This window comes from Rana temporaria, chromosome 3 (assembly GCF_905171775.1).
Source record: "Rana temporaria chromosome 3, aRanTem1.1, whole genome shotgun sequence".
Classification (NCBI taxonomy): domain Eukaryota; kingdom Metazoa; phylum Chordata; class Amphibia; order Anura; family Ranidae; genus Rana; species Rana temporaria.
The window spans coordinates 387,544,487-387,561,762 of NC_053491.1; the positions used below are offsets into that span (position 1 = coordinate 387,544,487).

Here is a 17,276-nt window from a genome sequence, read left to right on the forward strand (position 1 = left end):
AAGTTATGAGATGGGAGCGCTCATTCTGGTAAAACGAGCGTTCGTAATGGAGTAAGCACATTCATCAACCTGTAACAGACTGAAAAGCACAAATCGTCTTTTTCTAACACGAAATCGGCAAAAACAGCCCTAAGGGTGGCGCCATCCGAATGGAACTTCTGATTTATAGTGCCGTCGTACGTGTTGTACGTCACCGCGTTTTGCTAGTGCATTTTTTTTCACGATCGTGTGTAGGCAAGGCCGTTTTAACGATCGGGTTGAAAAAAACTTCATTTTTTCTAGACCATTAAAAATGTCATTTTTTACAACCCGAAAAACGGTCGTGTGTACGCGGCATTAATTTAACATTCTTTTTGGCAACTGTGGGTGTCGCGCCCTAAGGACTAAAGAGGGGAGGGACCTCCTGGCTTCTTATCAGTGCTCAGTTCAAAAGCCTGCATCTCTGATGGTATGGGGGTACATTACTGCGTATGATATGGGCAGCTTGCACATCTGGAAAGGCATCATCAATGCTGTAAGCTATATCCAGGTTTTAGCCTAGCACACTGATGGTGAACCTTGGCACCCCAGATGTTTTGGAACTACATTTCCCATGATGCTCAACTACACTGCAGAGTGCATGAGCATCATGGGAAATGTAGTTCCAAAACATCTGGGGTGCCAAGGTTCAACATCACTGGCCTAGCATATGCTCCCATCCAGATGCCGTTTTTTCAACTAATGTCACACGCACAAAAATACATCATCATCGTACATAGGGCATGTGTAGCACGTCTAGTCTGTCTGTCCTGCTACAAAAGCCCCCCGGGCCCCTCTTCCAGTCCCCTAGCAGTTCACAGCTTTGATTTATCAAAGTCAGGACTGCTCTGTACACAGGGCAGCTTTCAGCAGCTGAACTGTCAAAAAGAAAAGGAGTCTGACGGTGTTTATCAAAACACTTCCCAGACAGGAACAGAAAAGATACAAAGTAACATAATGCCATATTTGTATGTACTCTGTTCATTCATCTGCAGATCAAAGTGAACCTCGATCTGCAGATAATGTCAGTTAAAGCAACCAAACAAGTAAAAAAATCGTTTTTTTCGTTTATCATTACATTCTGTTTTTATATAGATTTTACACAACATCCCAACTTTTTTGGAATCGGGGTTGTATACCCTGACATATCCTACACAACATACTTCAGTCTTTATACTTAATCTGAGGGTGAGCTAAAATACATTGAATGGCTAATTTTTAAGTCTGTCTGGTCTCTATGTAGCTACATAATATACTGTGAATTGAGTATCTCTGGTTAACTGAAGTCAGGTATCTATACCTCCGTTAAAAAATCCCACACGCTATTACTTATGAGGCTTCAAGTTACAAAAAGCAAAACCTTTTTCAAAAACAAAAAAAAATTATTTAAGCCAAGTTAAAGAGTAAGTTCACTCTGGGAAAAAAAACACATCCTGTAGCTGCTGACTTTTAATAAAAGGACACTTACCTGTCCAGGCATCCTGCACAGTCCTCACCCTGGCTAAATCTTCACTAGCCTTTGGGTTCCCAGTGCCGGAATCCTAACTGTTGGCAGACAGCTATGCTACTTTCAACTTCACAGCCGGCTGCCCACTGTGCATGCACAAGGTGCACTACGCTTTGTAAATGGTCCCCCCCCCAGTCTTTTGGGACCTGTGACATGTTCCAGAAGGCTGTGGGGGGGGGGTAGATCTGAGTTGGAATGGGTATCTGTCAAAACCAGGTACCAGCTCCCCCCCCCCCAAAAAAAATTACATTTCAAATGTGGCGGGGGAGGAGGACTTAAAGCACAACTTCCTCTTTTGAGTGGAGTTCTACTTTAAGTTGTTTTGTAGGACACAGCATTTTAATGATGTATAATGGTCTGTATCCCATTACCTGCAGGCTGCTTCTTTCCCTTAGTGCCTCCTTCATAGGTGCCAGAAATAGGCTTGAGCAGCTAGCTTCAGGGACTGCAAGGTTTTAAAAGCAGTCGCTGCTTGTCTGAAAAGTTGCACCGCTTGCCCGCTGCTTCTGCCCTCTTTGCAATGCAAAAAGATCATATTACTGTGAATGGGAATTGGAGGTCTTGTCATTAAACTGTTCCTCCTCCAGTCACAGAATGCAGTGCATTTTGTGATAATAGTAAATTGAGTTTTGTGAATGGCGATGGGGGCAGATGGGGGCAGGTGAGCAGCAAAACTTTTCATACTAGCAGCTATGGCTGTTAACTTTCAGAGTGACAGAAGATAGTCATTCAGAGAAATATCTAAAGGCAATGGAAGAAACACCAAGGACAAAATTACAGCCTACACACCATTACACAAAACTAACACCAACTAGTTTGGTGTTGTATAGTACATTTCAGCTTTACAAACCTTTCAACAACGTGTCGAATTTTCACACAAAAAATGATAACTACCCCACACATAATGGGTATCGCCATGCATGCTGGAGTGAGAGCAATAACTCTATTGCCACCCTACTCTAAATTGATGAGCTAAGCATTGCTCAAGGATCATCTTGGGTATCAACATTTTTTGCAGTTTCACAGGCGCATGCAATTTTTCGACTTGACGTATTTGCTATCTAGTTACTTGATGCAACATTATATTTTATATTTCACAAAAAAATGGGTATTACATTATATTCTGTTTGTGTGAACTTAAAATGAATTTCAGTTTATGTATAGTGCACTAAAACTATCGATTTGATAAACAGTATCGCAATTATTGTGACATTAAAAAAATGCAACTACCACCATTTTATTCTACAGGATCTCTGCTATCAGAAAATATATAGGCCCGGATTCACAGAGAGCGGGCGCACATTACGCCGCCATAGCGCATCTCAATGTACGCTACGCCGACGCAGCACAGAGAGGCAAGCATGGAATTCAGGAAGTCGGTGCTCCCATAGCTGCGTTGGCGTGGCGTAGATTTCGAAGGCGCAGGCCGGCGTAACTGGAAGTGGGCTTGCCCCATGCAAATGAGGCGTGACCCCATGCAAATGATGGTTGGAGAGCCAGAAAAGTACGTTGAACGAACTGCTCATGCATCGTGTCGTGGACGCATCCCCGTGCGCATGCTCATAACCACGTCGGAACAACTACCTAAGATACGCCGGATCACTGCCTACGCCATTAACGTAATCTACGTCCATCCAGACAAACGTCCAACGTAAACTACGTAAAATACGCCGGCTTGTGTTCCCTGATGCAGACCTTTACATGTCTGCTGCCGAGTTACACCTCCTTTATGGGGCTTAACTTTACACCGGACGTACAACTTACGCGCACCAGTCGTAGCCTGCGTCGGACGCACTTACGTTCGTGAATCGCTGTATTTTCCTCATTTGCATATTTGAATGCCTGATCAATGGGAGCGCCACCATGCGTCCAGCCTAAATATACGCCCGCGCTACGCCGGCGTAGGCAAGTTACGTTCAGCGGGATGAAGCCTATTTTTAGGCGTATCTTAGTTTGTGGGTCTGGCGCACAGATACGACGGCCCATATTTGCACTTACGCGGCGTATCTTGAGATACGTCAGCGCAAGTGCTTTGTGAATCCGGGCCTCAATGTTTTGGGGGCCTTAGGTAATCTTCAGGCCTAAAACATGCATATTAGCATGTGTAAAAAATGGATTGGGCAGCAAAAGGGCTAAGCACCTTATAAATGGATAAAAAACAGAAAATACTTGGCCATCTGGAGAGATGGCACCTGTGATAATAATATTTCTTCAACATGACACTTCCAGTTATTACATTTTTATTCCATTATTACTTTACAGATACCTGCTGGATAACCCAGAAGTTGTGCGACACAAACAGATTTTAGATCTTGGCAGTGGTTGCGGTGCAGTGGCCATTGCTGCAGAAATGGGAGGGGCTTCTTATGTACTAGCTAATGACATCGATCCAGGTGAGATGTGGCGAAAAACTGTGATAGGGCCAAATACCCATGTGAGAAACCCTAGGTGAAAACTGCCTTTAGTTTTAATGCTGACCATTGGTGTCAGTGCTTTCTTATATTCTGACTTGATACAGAGGTTTGGCTTCACTTGCTGAATGCTTGTTTCCGGTCTGTGACTCAGAATTTTATGAATTTTATGAATCCATAGAATCAAATTTCTCTCATATCAATATAGTTTATTTCAACATGGAAAGTACTGAATTCCATAATACGAGGGGAGACCAATAAGTTCTTACCCTCACCATGATCTAGATGTGCTTGGAATCTGAAATTTTGCAGGTTTATAGGTGGATATCTTAGTCATATGCATGCCAATTGTTTTCGTAGGTCATGGTGAATTATAGTTAGAGTCAAGAGAAATGGCATAGGTATCATGCCGGACAAAGTTGAATACCGAGCCACGATTCCAAAAACAGCAAGTGGAATGTACACAAAGCATTTTGGATCTGTACCACAAAGATGAGGAGGAATTTATAAACAGGTTAGTGACCATGGATGAAAATTGGGTATATCGATATGATCCCAAAACTAAATAAATGAGTAAAACATGCTTCATCACCCAACCCCAAAAAGACTAAGGTGCAACATTCATCCATTAATCACGGCTCGGTATTCAACTTTGTATGTACAACATGACACCTACTCCATTTTTCCCAAGCACACCTAGATCATGATGAGGGTAAGAACTTATTGGCCTCCCCTCGTATGTTGGTATTAATTTGGAAAAGCAAAAGAGACTGTTCAGTTTGCCCATTTGCAGTGGCGTATCATCCATGGGTGCAGGTGTTCACTGCACATAGCCCTTGATGGGAGGGGGGCCCACTGTGCCCTGACCCACCCTACATTCATGGATGATATGTACAGGGTTGTCCGGGATGATCTGTGCAGCGGTGGGGGCCCATCATTTCCTCCAGAGGGCCTGGGAGCCACATCGAAGGGGGAGTGCCGCCGCTGACAGGAGAAGTGACAGCGGTATTATTTTTCCTTTCGTCGGGCTGGCATGCCTTGAGCGATGCTGGGGATGCCCAAGCAGTGACTTCTTAGACCAGTAAACAGAAAGCGACAGCAAAGAAAGATTTCCATCACTGGCTCCCTCTGCCAGGCTCTGCAATAGATGAGTCATCAGTCAGAGCCCAGTGTTCCGTCAGAATTAGTAACGGAAGTGACGTTTCATCGCCGCCATCTTGCTACACCCCACACTCCTCCGTAGTAATGATACACAGAGAAGGGGCCAATCGAACATCTTGTTACACCCACCGGAGTTTTGCATTTCACAGTTATTTTTAACAGTAAACTGAGCTTATAAGGTCAAATACAGTATTTAGAAATCGGACAGACTGTTTAGATGTTGAATTTTAAAAGCAGTGGCACACCTGCTGATCTCACAGGTTTGCTAGTGTGACAGAACACCGCTGCTTTTATAATTCAACATGTAAACAGTCCGATGGATTTCCAAATCCTGTATGTCACCTTATATGCTCTGTTTCCTGTTAAAAATAACTGCAAAATGCAAAACTACAGTGGGTTTTACAAGATGTCCGCTTGCCCCCTTCTCGGTTTATCGTTACTATGGAGGAATGCAGGGTGTAGCAAGATGGCGGCGATGGAACGTCACTTCCGTTACCAATTCTGACGGGTTGCCATATCTGACGGAACACCGGCACAGAAGTGCGCTATCACTGCACTGGCACACCCGGCATCCCTTCATATGAGAGAAATCGGCCTAGAAGAAAAGTGAGAGGGGGATTATTCTTTTACACAGGATTCCATATGGATCAAACAGCCAGGTAAGAAGCACCAGTGCCCTCTACCCCATTGACTGGCAGTGCCCCCCCATCTCCCCCCACTAAGCACCAAGACCCCATCTCCCCCCTCTAAGCACTAAGACCCCCCCCCATATCCCCACCAAGCACCTGGACCCCCCACTAAGTACCAGGACCCCCAAGAAATTGAGCTGCACGTTTGAAAATGACTTGCTAAGCTATTGCTAGACTTGCCAGACTTCACAAGTTTGTTGCACATTTACAGCAAGGCCGCCTTGCATGACTCCAGATCAACTTCTTTGTAAACATCCTGCAAGTCTGCTGCTTGTCCTGGTTCAGTTATGTTGTGCAATATTCCTCCCACCACAGGGGTCACTGTGGCTGAATTTTCATACTGTAGACTTGCAGAACTCTTGCTGTAGACTCACCACTGCAACTTTGCTCTTGGTGGAGACTTGCCATGCAAGTTTGTAGAACTTGTGCTTCAAGTGCTCTGCGAATGTACAACTTGTAAGGGAAAATGTGCAGCAAGTTAATAGACTTACAATTCAACACGACCACAAATTTGTGGTAAGTTATCCTTGTCCTCTGGGGGGAGAGAAGAGTGAGAGAAAGATATTTTCATCAGCTTGTTCCCCTTATATTGTCCAGTAACAGGGTGAGGGTGGGAAGGGGACCAGTAAGTGAAAGTCACACTGCAGAATTCAAAGATCAAGTCTCCTGCCGGGTAGGACTGTGATGTTTAGCAGAGCTGTGTAAATGTCAGAACAGGGCTGACAGAAATGAAAGCAGATCCCTATGTATTTTATCAGTATATTTACCTGATTTTCTGAAGTCCAGCTTTAATTTTCCAAGTCTAGTTAGCTTGCAACAAGTGTCACCCAGGAAATTAATCGATCCAACATTTTTCTCACACAAGTATAAATGAAAAAATAAAGTCATAGTATAAATGCTGAATATAAAATTGTTTTTATTCCTAAATTTGTATCTAAAAGTATGTGGGGATTTGCATATAGTGTGTGCAGCTTGTGTGGCTAATGTGCATTTCTTGTTTGTAGGAAACTTTCTCCGCCTATTGAAGTTTTAAAGGGTAATTCCACTCTCATGGGGGGAAAAAAAGGCAAATTAAAAAAAAATGTATATAGCATATATAATTGCCACACAAGTCATATTGTAAATAGTAAAAATTACCTCTCCTTTTCTATCTGCAGCGCTGTCATTTTCTGTAAAATGCAATATGGCAGACTGGAGACGTTCTGTACACAGAGGGTGTACAGCATACCCCTTCCAGATATGTAATTTCCTGCTTGTGTAATTGGCTTACTGATTTTCCCAGGAGTGCACTAAAATACATGTGAGATTTTGGGCATCCCCTGCAACAAAAAATTATTTTTTGGTGAGATACTCACAAAGGGAAATCACATATAGGGGGACGCAGACCCTGCTATTTTCCTCATTAGGATTCTGCAGGTGCAGCTGATTGATAATTAAAAAAACACTCCAATTAGATTCATTTTTCACATGGACACAGACAAACAAACAGCTATTTCTTCAGAATAACAAAAGGTAGGAATCTGCAACAAAGTTTGTTAAAATCCTTGCAATGTACATAGATCACCCTGGGGGGATATTTTTCCGCAAAATTGAAGTTACTCTGAACACAAAGAAACACAGATAAAGAGAAGCCCATCCTCCAATGGGATGGTGGTCATGAGTTAGGGGACGATGCCCAAGGGATCCAATGATGAATAGCCCTTTGTGTAAAGCAACATATGGCCCAAAGCTTCTGAAATGGATTACATTACAGCTTTCCAGATGTGAACAAAATACAAAAGTATTACTTTACACAACTTTAAAGTGCATTTCCACATCTGCAGTGGAATTAGAGGATCCTCCACTATACAGTATCTTCGTTATGTGTTCTTAGTCACACAAAATATCTAAAAATAATTTGTACAAATATTGCTTACCTTTCTAGTTGCCCGTATTAATGCCAATGCTTCCCATAGGCTCTGCCGGTGTTGCTCTCCCTTCACTAGCATAGAGGAATGAGAGGCAAAGCCATGCTGGATGGAGAGCAGGACTGAGAGCTGCTTTAGTTAACTTTGCAAGTTAACTAGCAGATGATTGGTTGCTAGGCAGTCCTAGCAACCAAGCATCAACTTGTTAACATAAAAAGTTAACTAAAGCAGCTCCTGGTCATGCCATCCATTCAGCACCGTGCAGCCCCTCAACTCCTCTGTGATATACAGATGCTGTAAAGTAGGAGAGAACTACCTACAGCTGTGTGTTGGGAGCGACAGGGAAACAGCTGTAGAGGAGCAGAGGACACTACAGGGGAAGAAGAAACAGAGGATAGTGCAGGGGGGCAGAGGACAGAGGAGAAGACACTACTGGAGGGGGGGGGGGGTTGCAGAGGAAACTGCCATGGGGGAGGGTACTACAGAGGGGGGCAGAGAACACTACTGGGGGGCAGAAGGTACTACAATGCCGGGAGGGGGGCAGAGGATACTGCTTTGGGGGGGAACAAGACAATCCTGTTGGGGGGATCAGACACTACCATGTGTGTGTGGGGAGGGGGGGGGCAGAGGACAATACAGTGGGGGGGCATAGTATATTACTAGGGGGGGATGATGTGAAAGAAGACAAAGGACACCGCTGTGGGGGAGGGGATGAAAGAGAATACTACTGTGGTGGGGGGGAGTGATTTGAAGTGGGGCAGAAGACACTATTGTGACCCCCCCTCCCGCCAGGAATCTTTGATTTCCTACATGATGCCCAGGTAAATCTTTTTTTAGTTTCCTCCCCCTTCCTTAAAGCGGTGGTTCCCCTAAAAATAAACTTTTAACATTGCTTTTCCCACATTAATTACGATTAGAATCGGCTGGTTTTATTAAAAAAAAAACGTCCGTACATACCGTTTGCTATATTCGTTCCCACCGGCACTTCTGGGTACGATGCTGGCGGTGGGCGTTCCTAATTGATGGACAGGCATCCGACCGACACATACATCGCGTCACGAAATGCCGAAAGAAGCCGAACGTCGGTGCGCATGCGCCGTATAGAGCCGCACCGACGTTCGGCTTCTTTCGGCATTTCGTGACGCAATGTATGCGTCGGTCGGATGCCTGTCCATCAATTAGGAACGGCCACCACCAGCATCGTACCCGGAAGTGGCGGTGGGAACGAATATAGCAAACGGTATGTACGGACGTTTTTTTTTTAATAAAACCAGCCGATTCTAATCGTAATTAATTTGGGAAAAGCAATGTTAAAAGTTTATTTTTAGGGGAACCACCGCTTTAAAGTGTATTTGAAGCTAAAACTTTTGTTTGTGGCCCCCCTCTGTGACTAGCATCCCTCAAGTCTATAGCTCTCCCTCTGTCTTATCTCACTAACTCTGCTGCTATCTTTATTACCATTGATTTGTATGTGTTTGTTTTTCTTTCTTTCTTTTGTTTATTCCTTTCCCTGAGATTTTTTTTTTCTTGTTTTGTTTTAACATTCTGCCAACAAATTTGTGAATCAGTACTGCTTGGACCTTGAAGAAGGGCAAACACCCTGAAAGCTTGTCCTGAAAAATTGTATGTTAGTGCAAATAAAAAAAAGTATCACGGACAGTACTCAATTTTCTCTGTCATAATTGCACCAATACGGCTACAATCACGTCAAGTATGATGGAACAGAAAGCAAATGTAAACCTCCCCAGTGTGAAGCAAAAAATATGACAGGGAGCTTAACCCATTTCTGCTATCCCCCCAAAAAAGTTGGCTTTATATACTGTACGTATATTGCTAGATCGTCATCTGAACTTCAAATGTTAAATTGGGCCAGATAATTGGCTGTTTAGTGCGTTTCTTATTGGGATTTTCTCTGCTTTCTCCAGTCGCAAGTGCTGCGCTTACACTTAACTGCCAACTGAACGGCCTGCAGCCTCTACCCTTCCTCTCAGAGAATATGATCGGCGTGGACACACGTCTGTGGAATCTGATCGTCCTCGGTGACATGTTTTATGATGAGCAGTTGGCTGATGACCTTCACCAGTGGCTCAGACGTTGTATGGACCAGCATGGGACTACCGTTCTCATTGGGGACCCTGGAAGGGGACATTTTATTGATCACCCAATACAGAAACAGCTGCAGAAATTGGCAGAATATCCCTTACCAGAATCTAGCAAGCAAGAAAATTATGGACTGACTTGCACTGCCGTTTGGAAGTATCAACCCTGATCGTCTTCATTTACAAAATAGGACGGAGCAGGTCTACAGACACTTTTGGAGAAGGAAAGGCAGGACAGCCATTCCTCGTACTGCAGAAGTGACTTAGGTGCCTTAATGCCCTATTTTTTTCCATCTAAGCGACTCTGGATCACAGCAGGATTTTCTTCCTCTTGTAATAAAAGAAGTATGCAAGCTAACGTTTCTAATTTTTTGATACGATTAGTGTTGAACTATTTTCCTTTTGTGAAATCTTTTTGTTTTTTAAACCTCACCATGCCACAGTTTTGGTCTTTCTGCGTTTATTATGTCTGTAGACTGTAGTGTAGTCTGTAAGAAAAAAGTTGTGTGTGTGTTTGGTCTTTTTACAGCTTTTTTTTTTAAGTTTGTGCAAAAACTTATTTTAGAAATTAATAATCCACGATCAGAAAATTTGCAACAAAGGCACAAGCTACAAATGTCTAACCTCCAGTAGCTGAGGAACAATAGTGTGAAGCATGGTCATGGAAAATTGCTTATTGCTGCAAGAAAGAAAACGTTTCCTGTCCTGCTAAAGCATGTAATAGCTGACTACAGATTGGAAGTGAAAGGTCATGTTTCATAACATCAAATGGCATGTGTAGTAAAGCTGTAGGCTACATCATTTTTAAAATGTCAGACAGGCAACCTGTGTTATTATTAAAGTGTTACTAAACCCAGGACACTTCATTCACCATATCTGGTCTCCCACAGTACACAGAACTGATTTTAATAAATATAAACTGCTAAATACCCTTTCTCATTAGCAGTATATAGCTTGTGACTTCCATCAGTGGCCGGTTAATGCTTGTAGGAAGAGTTTTCATTCTACTCCAACTTTCCTATGAGGCTGCAGGACCCCTGAATTTCTGTCTGGACAATGCGGATTGGCCCTGTGCCAATCACATGCACCCACCCAAGAAAAAAAAACTCCCTCGCAATACGCACCAAACTGAGCATGTGCAGAGTGACTCCATCGGCTCTGTCTTATCAGGAGATGGATTGGGGACAGTGGAAGAAGGAGAGGCTCAGAGAACACAGGATCGAACAGTCTTTTTACACAATGCAGAGGATTAACCCCTTCCACAGTGAGTATAACAAGCATGCTTTACTGTGTATACAGAGTGATTTTACTGTTGTGGGTTTAGTAACACTTTAATGTTTATTTTCCCAAATTTTTGTTCCATACTATAAAACACTGCCAACACACAAGCACTGATAAAGGGGGATTTGTGACCCCCCCAAATGTGTTTGGTTATATATATATATATATATATATATATATATATATATATATATATATATATATATATATATATATATATATATATATATATATATATATATATATATATATATATATATATATAATTTTTTCTTCTTGCTGTGGGAAATAAACTATTTATGGATTTATATTTGATTTTTTTGGCACTCTTCTCCTTCTGTCAGAATTCCCCATTTAACAGAGCAGCCCTCAAAATGAAACAGGAAATGTAGGTCCATTGCCCTACCCACAATTTATTTAGCAATCATTTTTTTTTATAAAAGTGAAGTTTTCCTTTAGGTTTTATCCCACCCAAAGCGTAGGGTCTGACAATGGGTCCAAAGATTTCAACCCGTCTAAAGACAGTTAGGTTGCAGTTGAATAGCCTGTAGAGGTCTGTGCATCCCTCAATGGATATGCCTCCCCAGACCATCACTGACCCACCGCCAAATCGGTCATGCTGAACGATGTTACAGGCAGCTTAACATTCTCCACGGCTTCTTCAGACCCTTTCATGTTTGTCACATGTGCTCAGGGTGAACCTTCTGTGAAAAACACAAGGTGCCAGTGGCGGATCTGCCAATTCTGATGTTCAATGGCAAATGCCAATCGAGTTCCGTGGTACTGGGCAGTGAGCACAGGGCCCAGTAGAGGACATCAGGCCCTCGGGCCACCCTCATGATGTCTGTTTCTGATTGTTTGGTCAAAGAGATGAACACCAGGCCACTGGATGACATTTTGTAGGGCTCTGGCAGTACTTATCCTGTTCCTCCTTGCATAAAGGAGCAGATACTGGTCCTGCTGATGGGTTATGGATGGGTTAATCTCCTCCGTTCTCTTGAGACTGTGCTGGGAGATAAAGCAAACCTTCTGGCAATGACACATATTGATGTGCCATCCTAGAGGAGTTGGACTGCCTGTGCAACCTCTATAAGGTCCAGGTATCGCCTCGTGGTACCAGTAGTGACACTGACCCTTGCCAAATGCAAAACACGTGAAAAACAATCAGAAAAGGCCTCCACCTGTAAAACCATTTCTGTTTTGGAAGTTTTCTTAATGTTGCCCATCTAGTGCACCTGTTGTTAATTTCATTAACGCAAAAGCAGCTGAAACCGATTAACAAACCCCTCTTCTACTTAAAGAGGATGTCCGCTGAAAAAATAAATATTAAAAGTCAGCAGCTACAAATACTGCAGCTGCTGACTTTTAATATCGGCACACTTACCTGTCCTGGAGTCCAGCGCCGTCCGCAGCAGAGGACGAGCGATCGCTCGTCACTCTGCTGCCCCCCTGCCATCCTCGGTGAGGGAACCAGGAAGTGAAGCGCTCCGGCTTCACTGCCCGGTTCCCTACGGCGCATGCGCGAGTTGCGCTGCGCCTGATTGGCTCCCGCTGTGTACTGGGAGCCGAGTGTTCCCAGAGCACAACGGGGGGAGGACGGGAGGTAACGTCCTGCCCGCAGTCTTCCCGCAGACTGTGGCCGGAAGTGGGTGAAAATACCTGTCTTTAGACAGGTATCTGCACCCCCCTCCCCCTGAAAGGTGTCAAATGTGACACCGGAGGGGGGAGGGTTGCGATCAGCGGGAGTTCCACTTTAGGGTGGAGCTCCGCTTTAACTGAAAAGACAAAACTCCTGCGCACAAGTGGATTGTCCAACAGTTATTCAATATTCCACATGGAACACACCAACAGTGACAAAAATGTCAAAAACAGTAACAATGGCCTTGCTGCCCTTCATGGACGGGGAATGTCCTAGTAGAAAACAACAAAAGAAAGAAAGGTGCACCAGCCTAGTGTGTTACCGTTGACAGTTTTAATGAAATAAAATGGTAATTGAAAACTACTCACAAGCGAAATGACATGACAGGCTTGTCAACAAAGATGTGGTAGATACCCCTCGAATCACACTCCAGAATAGGGGGGATAGAGGTGTGTCACTGCCGGCTGACGCATTTCGAGGTGACAAGGACCTCTTTATCAGAGCACAGCAGTCAACTGACCAGATCAATATCCCAGGAGTTTAATTGACTTGATGCCATACTCTGACTGAAAAGTGTTCCTTTAGTAGTGGAAGGGGGTGTACTCTGGGTATTGGTGGGGAATCTTTCTTTTCCCAGGCATCCTTTATTTATTTTTTGACAGCAGAGGGATGGGCTTGGTGTGGGCGAGGATACTCAGTGCGGGACTCAAGGTATGTTCTTATATCTCCTTTTTCTTTATCTCCTTTCTTTTCTTGTTCTCCTTGCTATTCTTGGAACAATATCTTAATTTTTATGGTTACTAAAATTGGGGCTCAAGCCCTATCTGTCAATAACCTGACCTGACTTGCAGTTCTAGTGTTTTTGCCACTGTTGGGGAGGCCACCTCTCCGGAGGTTGGCACTGTTATTCCCCACTGGTGACAATATTCTGCCTCAGGGTGGCCTCGGTGTGGGTGATTACTAGGGGTGTTTGTTGGAAGTTGTTTACACCCCCCTTCGATGTCTGTGCCACTGGGCTATTCTGTAGTTACCTCAGCATCTTGATCAGTATTGACTTTCCTAGTTCTAGCTTTTGGGTTCTTTATGTTATGTTATGTTAGGATACATTTTTTTACTTGTTTCTTCATGGGGCAGGCCCTATGGTTTCTCCGGTTTACAACTCTTGTTCCTTAATGTATTGCTATGTCTATCACTCTGTTTTATCCATTATACATGTCTTTTTGTGCTCTTTCACACGGAGCGGATCCGTATTGATCCGCCCCGTGTGTGTCCGTCTGCTCAGCGGGGATCATCTGTAAATCCCCGCTGAGCTGTTGGCGGACAGGGCGGTCCCCGCACACTGTGCAGAGACTGCCCTGTCTTTCCTCTACTCTCCCCTATGGGGAATCGGATGAATACGGACCGTGTGTCCGTATTCATCCGATCCGTTCCGCCAGACGGAAGAAAAATAGGGTTTTCTTCCGTCTGAAAAAGCGGATCTTTGCGGAGGCGGATCTTTACGGACGTTAGCGGATGCTCATCCGCTAACATCCACAATCCCATAGGGATGCATTGTGAGTCCGTAAACGGACTTGTAAAAAACGGACCGTTCTTCCGCCCGTGTGAAAGGGCCCTTTATGTTTATAGCACCTGCTACACTAGAATGTTTGATACAATATGTTATTTGTTCTATATAAATAAAAGATTATACAAAAAAAAGTGTTCCTTTAATTTTTAGATCAGTGTATATTATCTCTCGATTGTTTTTTTTTTTTTTTTTTAAATATCAATATACCATCAACTTTATCTTATAACGAAAACACCACCAAATATTAACTTAATAACCAAATCTTCAACCCAGCCACTTAGACTCGAGCTGAAACAGCATTAGAACTTAACTTTACCTTAAATCTCCCAGACGACAGGAGGGGCTCAAATCAACCCTCCTGTCCCCTACCCCAAGCCGCGGCCGCCTCTATGCATGTTTGCAGGTTTGCATTAAATATATCTAAATGTCTGATAAGTGTATACCGTTGTGCCTATATAAACCCTGCACCCCACCTTCTAGTTCCATATGGTGAAATGACATGCCCACACCTGGGGCAAGAAATTTCTCCAAAGCCCTGTTCAGCCGCTTACGAACCTTCTCAAGCGGTTTGTAAATCATAGATTCAAACCACCGTAAGTGTGGAATCACTTCAGAAAAAAACAACACTGTATCTGGCGAGGTACTCTTCAAAAATCTGAATGTGTCTTTAATTTTAGAGATTAAATCCAATGTTTTCATTTTCCCAATATCGTTGCCCCCAATGTGCAAAATCAAAATATCTGGAGCAATATGTATAGCATATAATCTACCCAACTCAAAAATTAAATCCTTCCACACCATACCCCTTCGACCATACCAATACACACGAAAGGCTGAAGGGTCCAGGCCCAAATTCTCCGAATAGATTCGATTTCTTGCTCGCTTTTTTGCCTAAAAAACAAGAGTGGCCTATAATCCACACAGTGCAGTGAGAACCTGAAAATAAAACAACAATTAATAGGGGCGAATGTATAGTTTATACGAATTTGACTTCCATCTTCCAATCTTTTTAATAGTACTCTCTTCCAGCCCAATCCTAGTGGCTTCAGTAGCCGCTCCAATTCGAAAATAATGTGTTGTTAATTTTAAGTGTCTCAAATGAAGCTGCCTGAGGCACTTCTTTGAATAAACAATAACTGAGATGCATCAGAACGAATATTAAGGTAACATCTGAGCGCCGTAACAGGGCAAACAGATGAATCTTTACAGCTACTTAAGCTAATCCATGTCCCCAAACCTAATGGGTCTTGGCATGGACCTTGGAATACAGAAGTGTTCCTCCCTGAAAGCTGTTACACAGTGGGGGGTCTTCTTCCCTGTCTTAAAGCTCCAGACGGCTCTGATGTTCTGCTTCTGGCTATTGTGTACATTGATTGCCCCCTGGGGCTTCTGTCTCATTACACATAACAGTCCCTCCATTCAAGCTACCGGACCAATCCCTGCTGACTCATTTTCAAGTCCTCATTTGCATGGCTAAGGAGGACCTGAAGGAGGACTACATGTACTTTACAACTGACCAATAGGAAAGCGATTGTTGGGGGCGGGATGTTCCAAATTCTGTTTAAAAGTGTGTTGTGTACTTCCAATAAAGGTCTTCCTGTTTGAACTTACATACAGCCTGCCTGGTGTTTGTTCTAATGGATCCCGAACGGCACATAGCTGTAGTTCGGATCCCGGAGCCTTGGATGACCGAACCATCAGACGTTGCGATCTGCAAACTGACTCAATAGTAGCAGAGGAGTGACGGGAGAGCGGAAGCGAGCGAGCGAGCAAGGGTCTCGTTAGAGGTCTGTTTTACTAACTCTCAGAAAAAGACGAAGTCCCTCTTTGAGCACTTTCACATTGGACAATAACCCCCCCCCCCCCGCCAGACTTTGAAACGGAGAAGTTCTGAAATTCTGAATGCTCCAAAAAATGCCAAGGAAAATACTGATCTGAAAACAATAGACTCATAATCAGAAGAGCATACCAATAAAGTTGACCTACAAATGTCTGACAATTAGAGATGAGCTTCGTATTCGAGTCGAACTCATGTTCGACTCAAACATCGTATGCTCGATCGTTCGCCGAATTACGAACGTTTTGGGCCGTTCGCACCAAATTCGAGTTACGTTTCACAGCCCATAATTCACTGCGGCATCGCAGTGCATTGCTGGCTGATGATTGGCCAAGCATGCACTATGACCCGCATGCTTGGCCAATCACAGCTTGCAAAAAATGGAGAGCCATAATTGTCCAAAGCCAGGGTGGCTTTGGCCAATTATGGCTCAGGGGGTTTAGTACACGCCCCACACTATAAAAGGCTGCCTGCAGGTCGGCCTTGTGTAGTGTGTTTCGGTGGTTAAGAGAGAACAGAGAGAGACAGAGAGAGTGTCATTTTTTGCAGGTAGATAGAGCAGGCAGGCAGGCAGGCTAGTCAGTTAAAGTTACAGTGTGTAGAGGATATATATGCATCCCAGGTGTTGTATATATATTTATACACTGTAGTGTGTGTACTGCCCTTTGTCCTCTGCAGTTTGCACCTAAAGCTACGTAGTGTGTGTACTGCCCGTGTCCTCTGCAGATTGCACCTAAAGCTACGTAGTGTGTACTTCCCGTGTCCTCTGCAGTGTGCACCTAAAGCTACGTGGTGTGTGTACTGTCTGTGCTATTTTTCTCAATGATTTTCATCCATATTGCAGGGACCAGACATTACATTAAAGCCGCAAGCAGTTTTAAGTTACTTTTTTCTTATAGTAATCTCATTTTGTGCAGGGACAGTTCTAAACACGTGCCACTTCACAGGCATACTATAGACACCCAGCAGGTACAATATTTAAAGGAATTTTTCATTTTTTTTTTTTATTTAAGTATCATTAAAATCACTGCTCCAGAAAAAACAACCCTTTTAAAAACCTTTTTTCCATTGATACATGTTCCCTGGGGCAAGTCCCGGGTTCTCAAAGACGTTTTCACAGGCATACTATAGACACCCAGCAGGTACAATATTTAAAGTAT

General features: G+C 43.6%; 1 protein-coding gene across 1 annotated transcript in view; it reads left to right on the plus strand.

Annotated features, from left to right (window-relative positions):
* Positions 1-10,150, plus strand: part of ETFBKMT (electron transfer flavoprotein subunit beta lysine methyltransferase) — a 29,199-nt gene extending 19,049 nt beyond the window's left edge. Inside the window, exons 2-3 of the mRNA XM_040345752.1 lie at positions 3,788-3,918; positions 9,619-10,150. Of these exons, the coding sequence (XP_040201686.1) occupies positions 3,788-3,918; positions 9,619-9,962 (475 nt within the window). The 3' untranslated portion in view covers positions 9,963-10,150. The remainder of the gene's footprint in view (positions 1-3,787; positions 3,919-9,618) is intronic.
* The last annotated feature ends 7,126 nt before the right edge of the window (positions 10,151-17,276 follow it).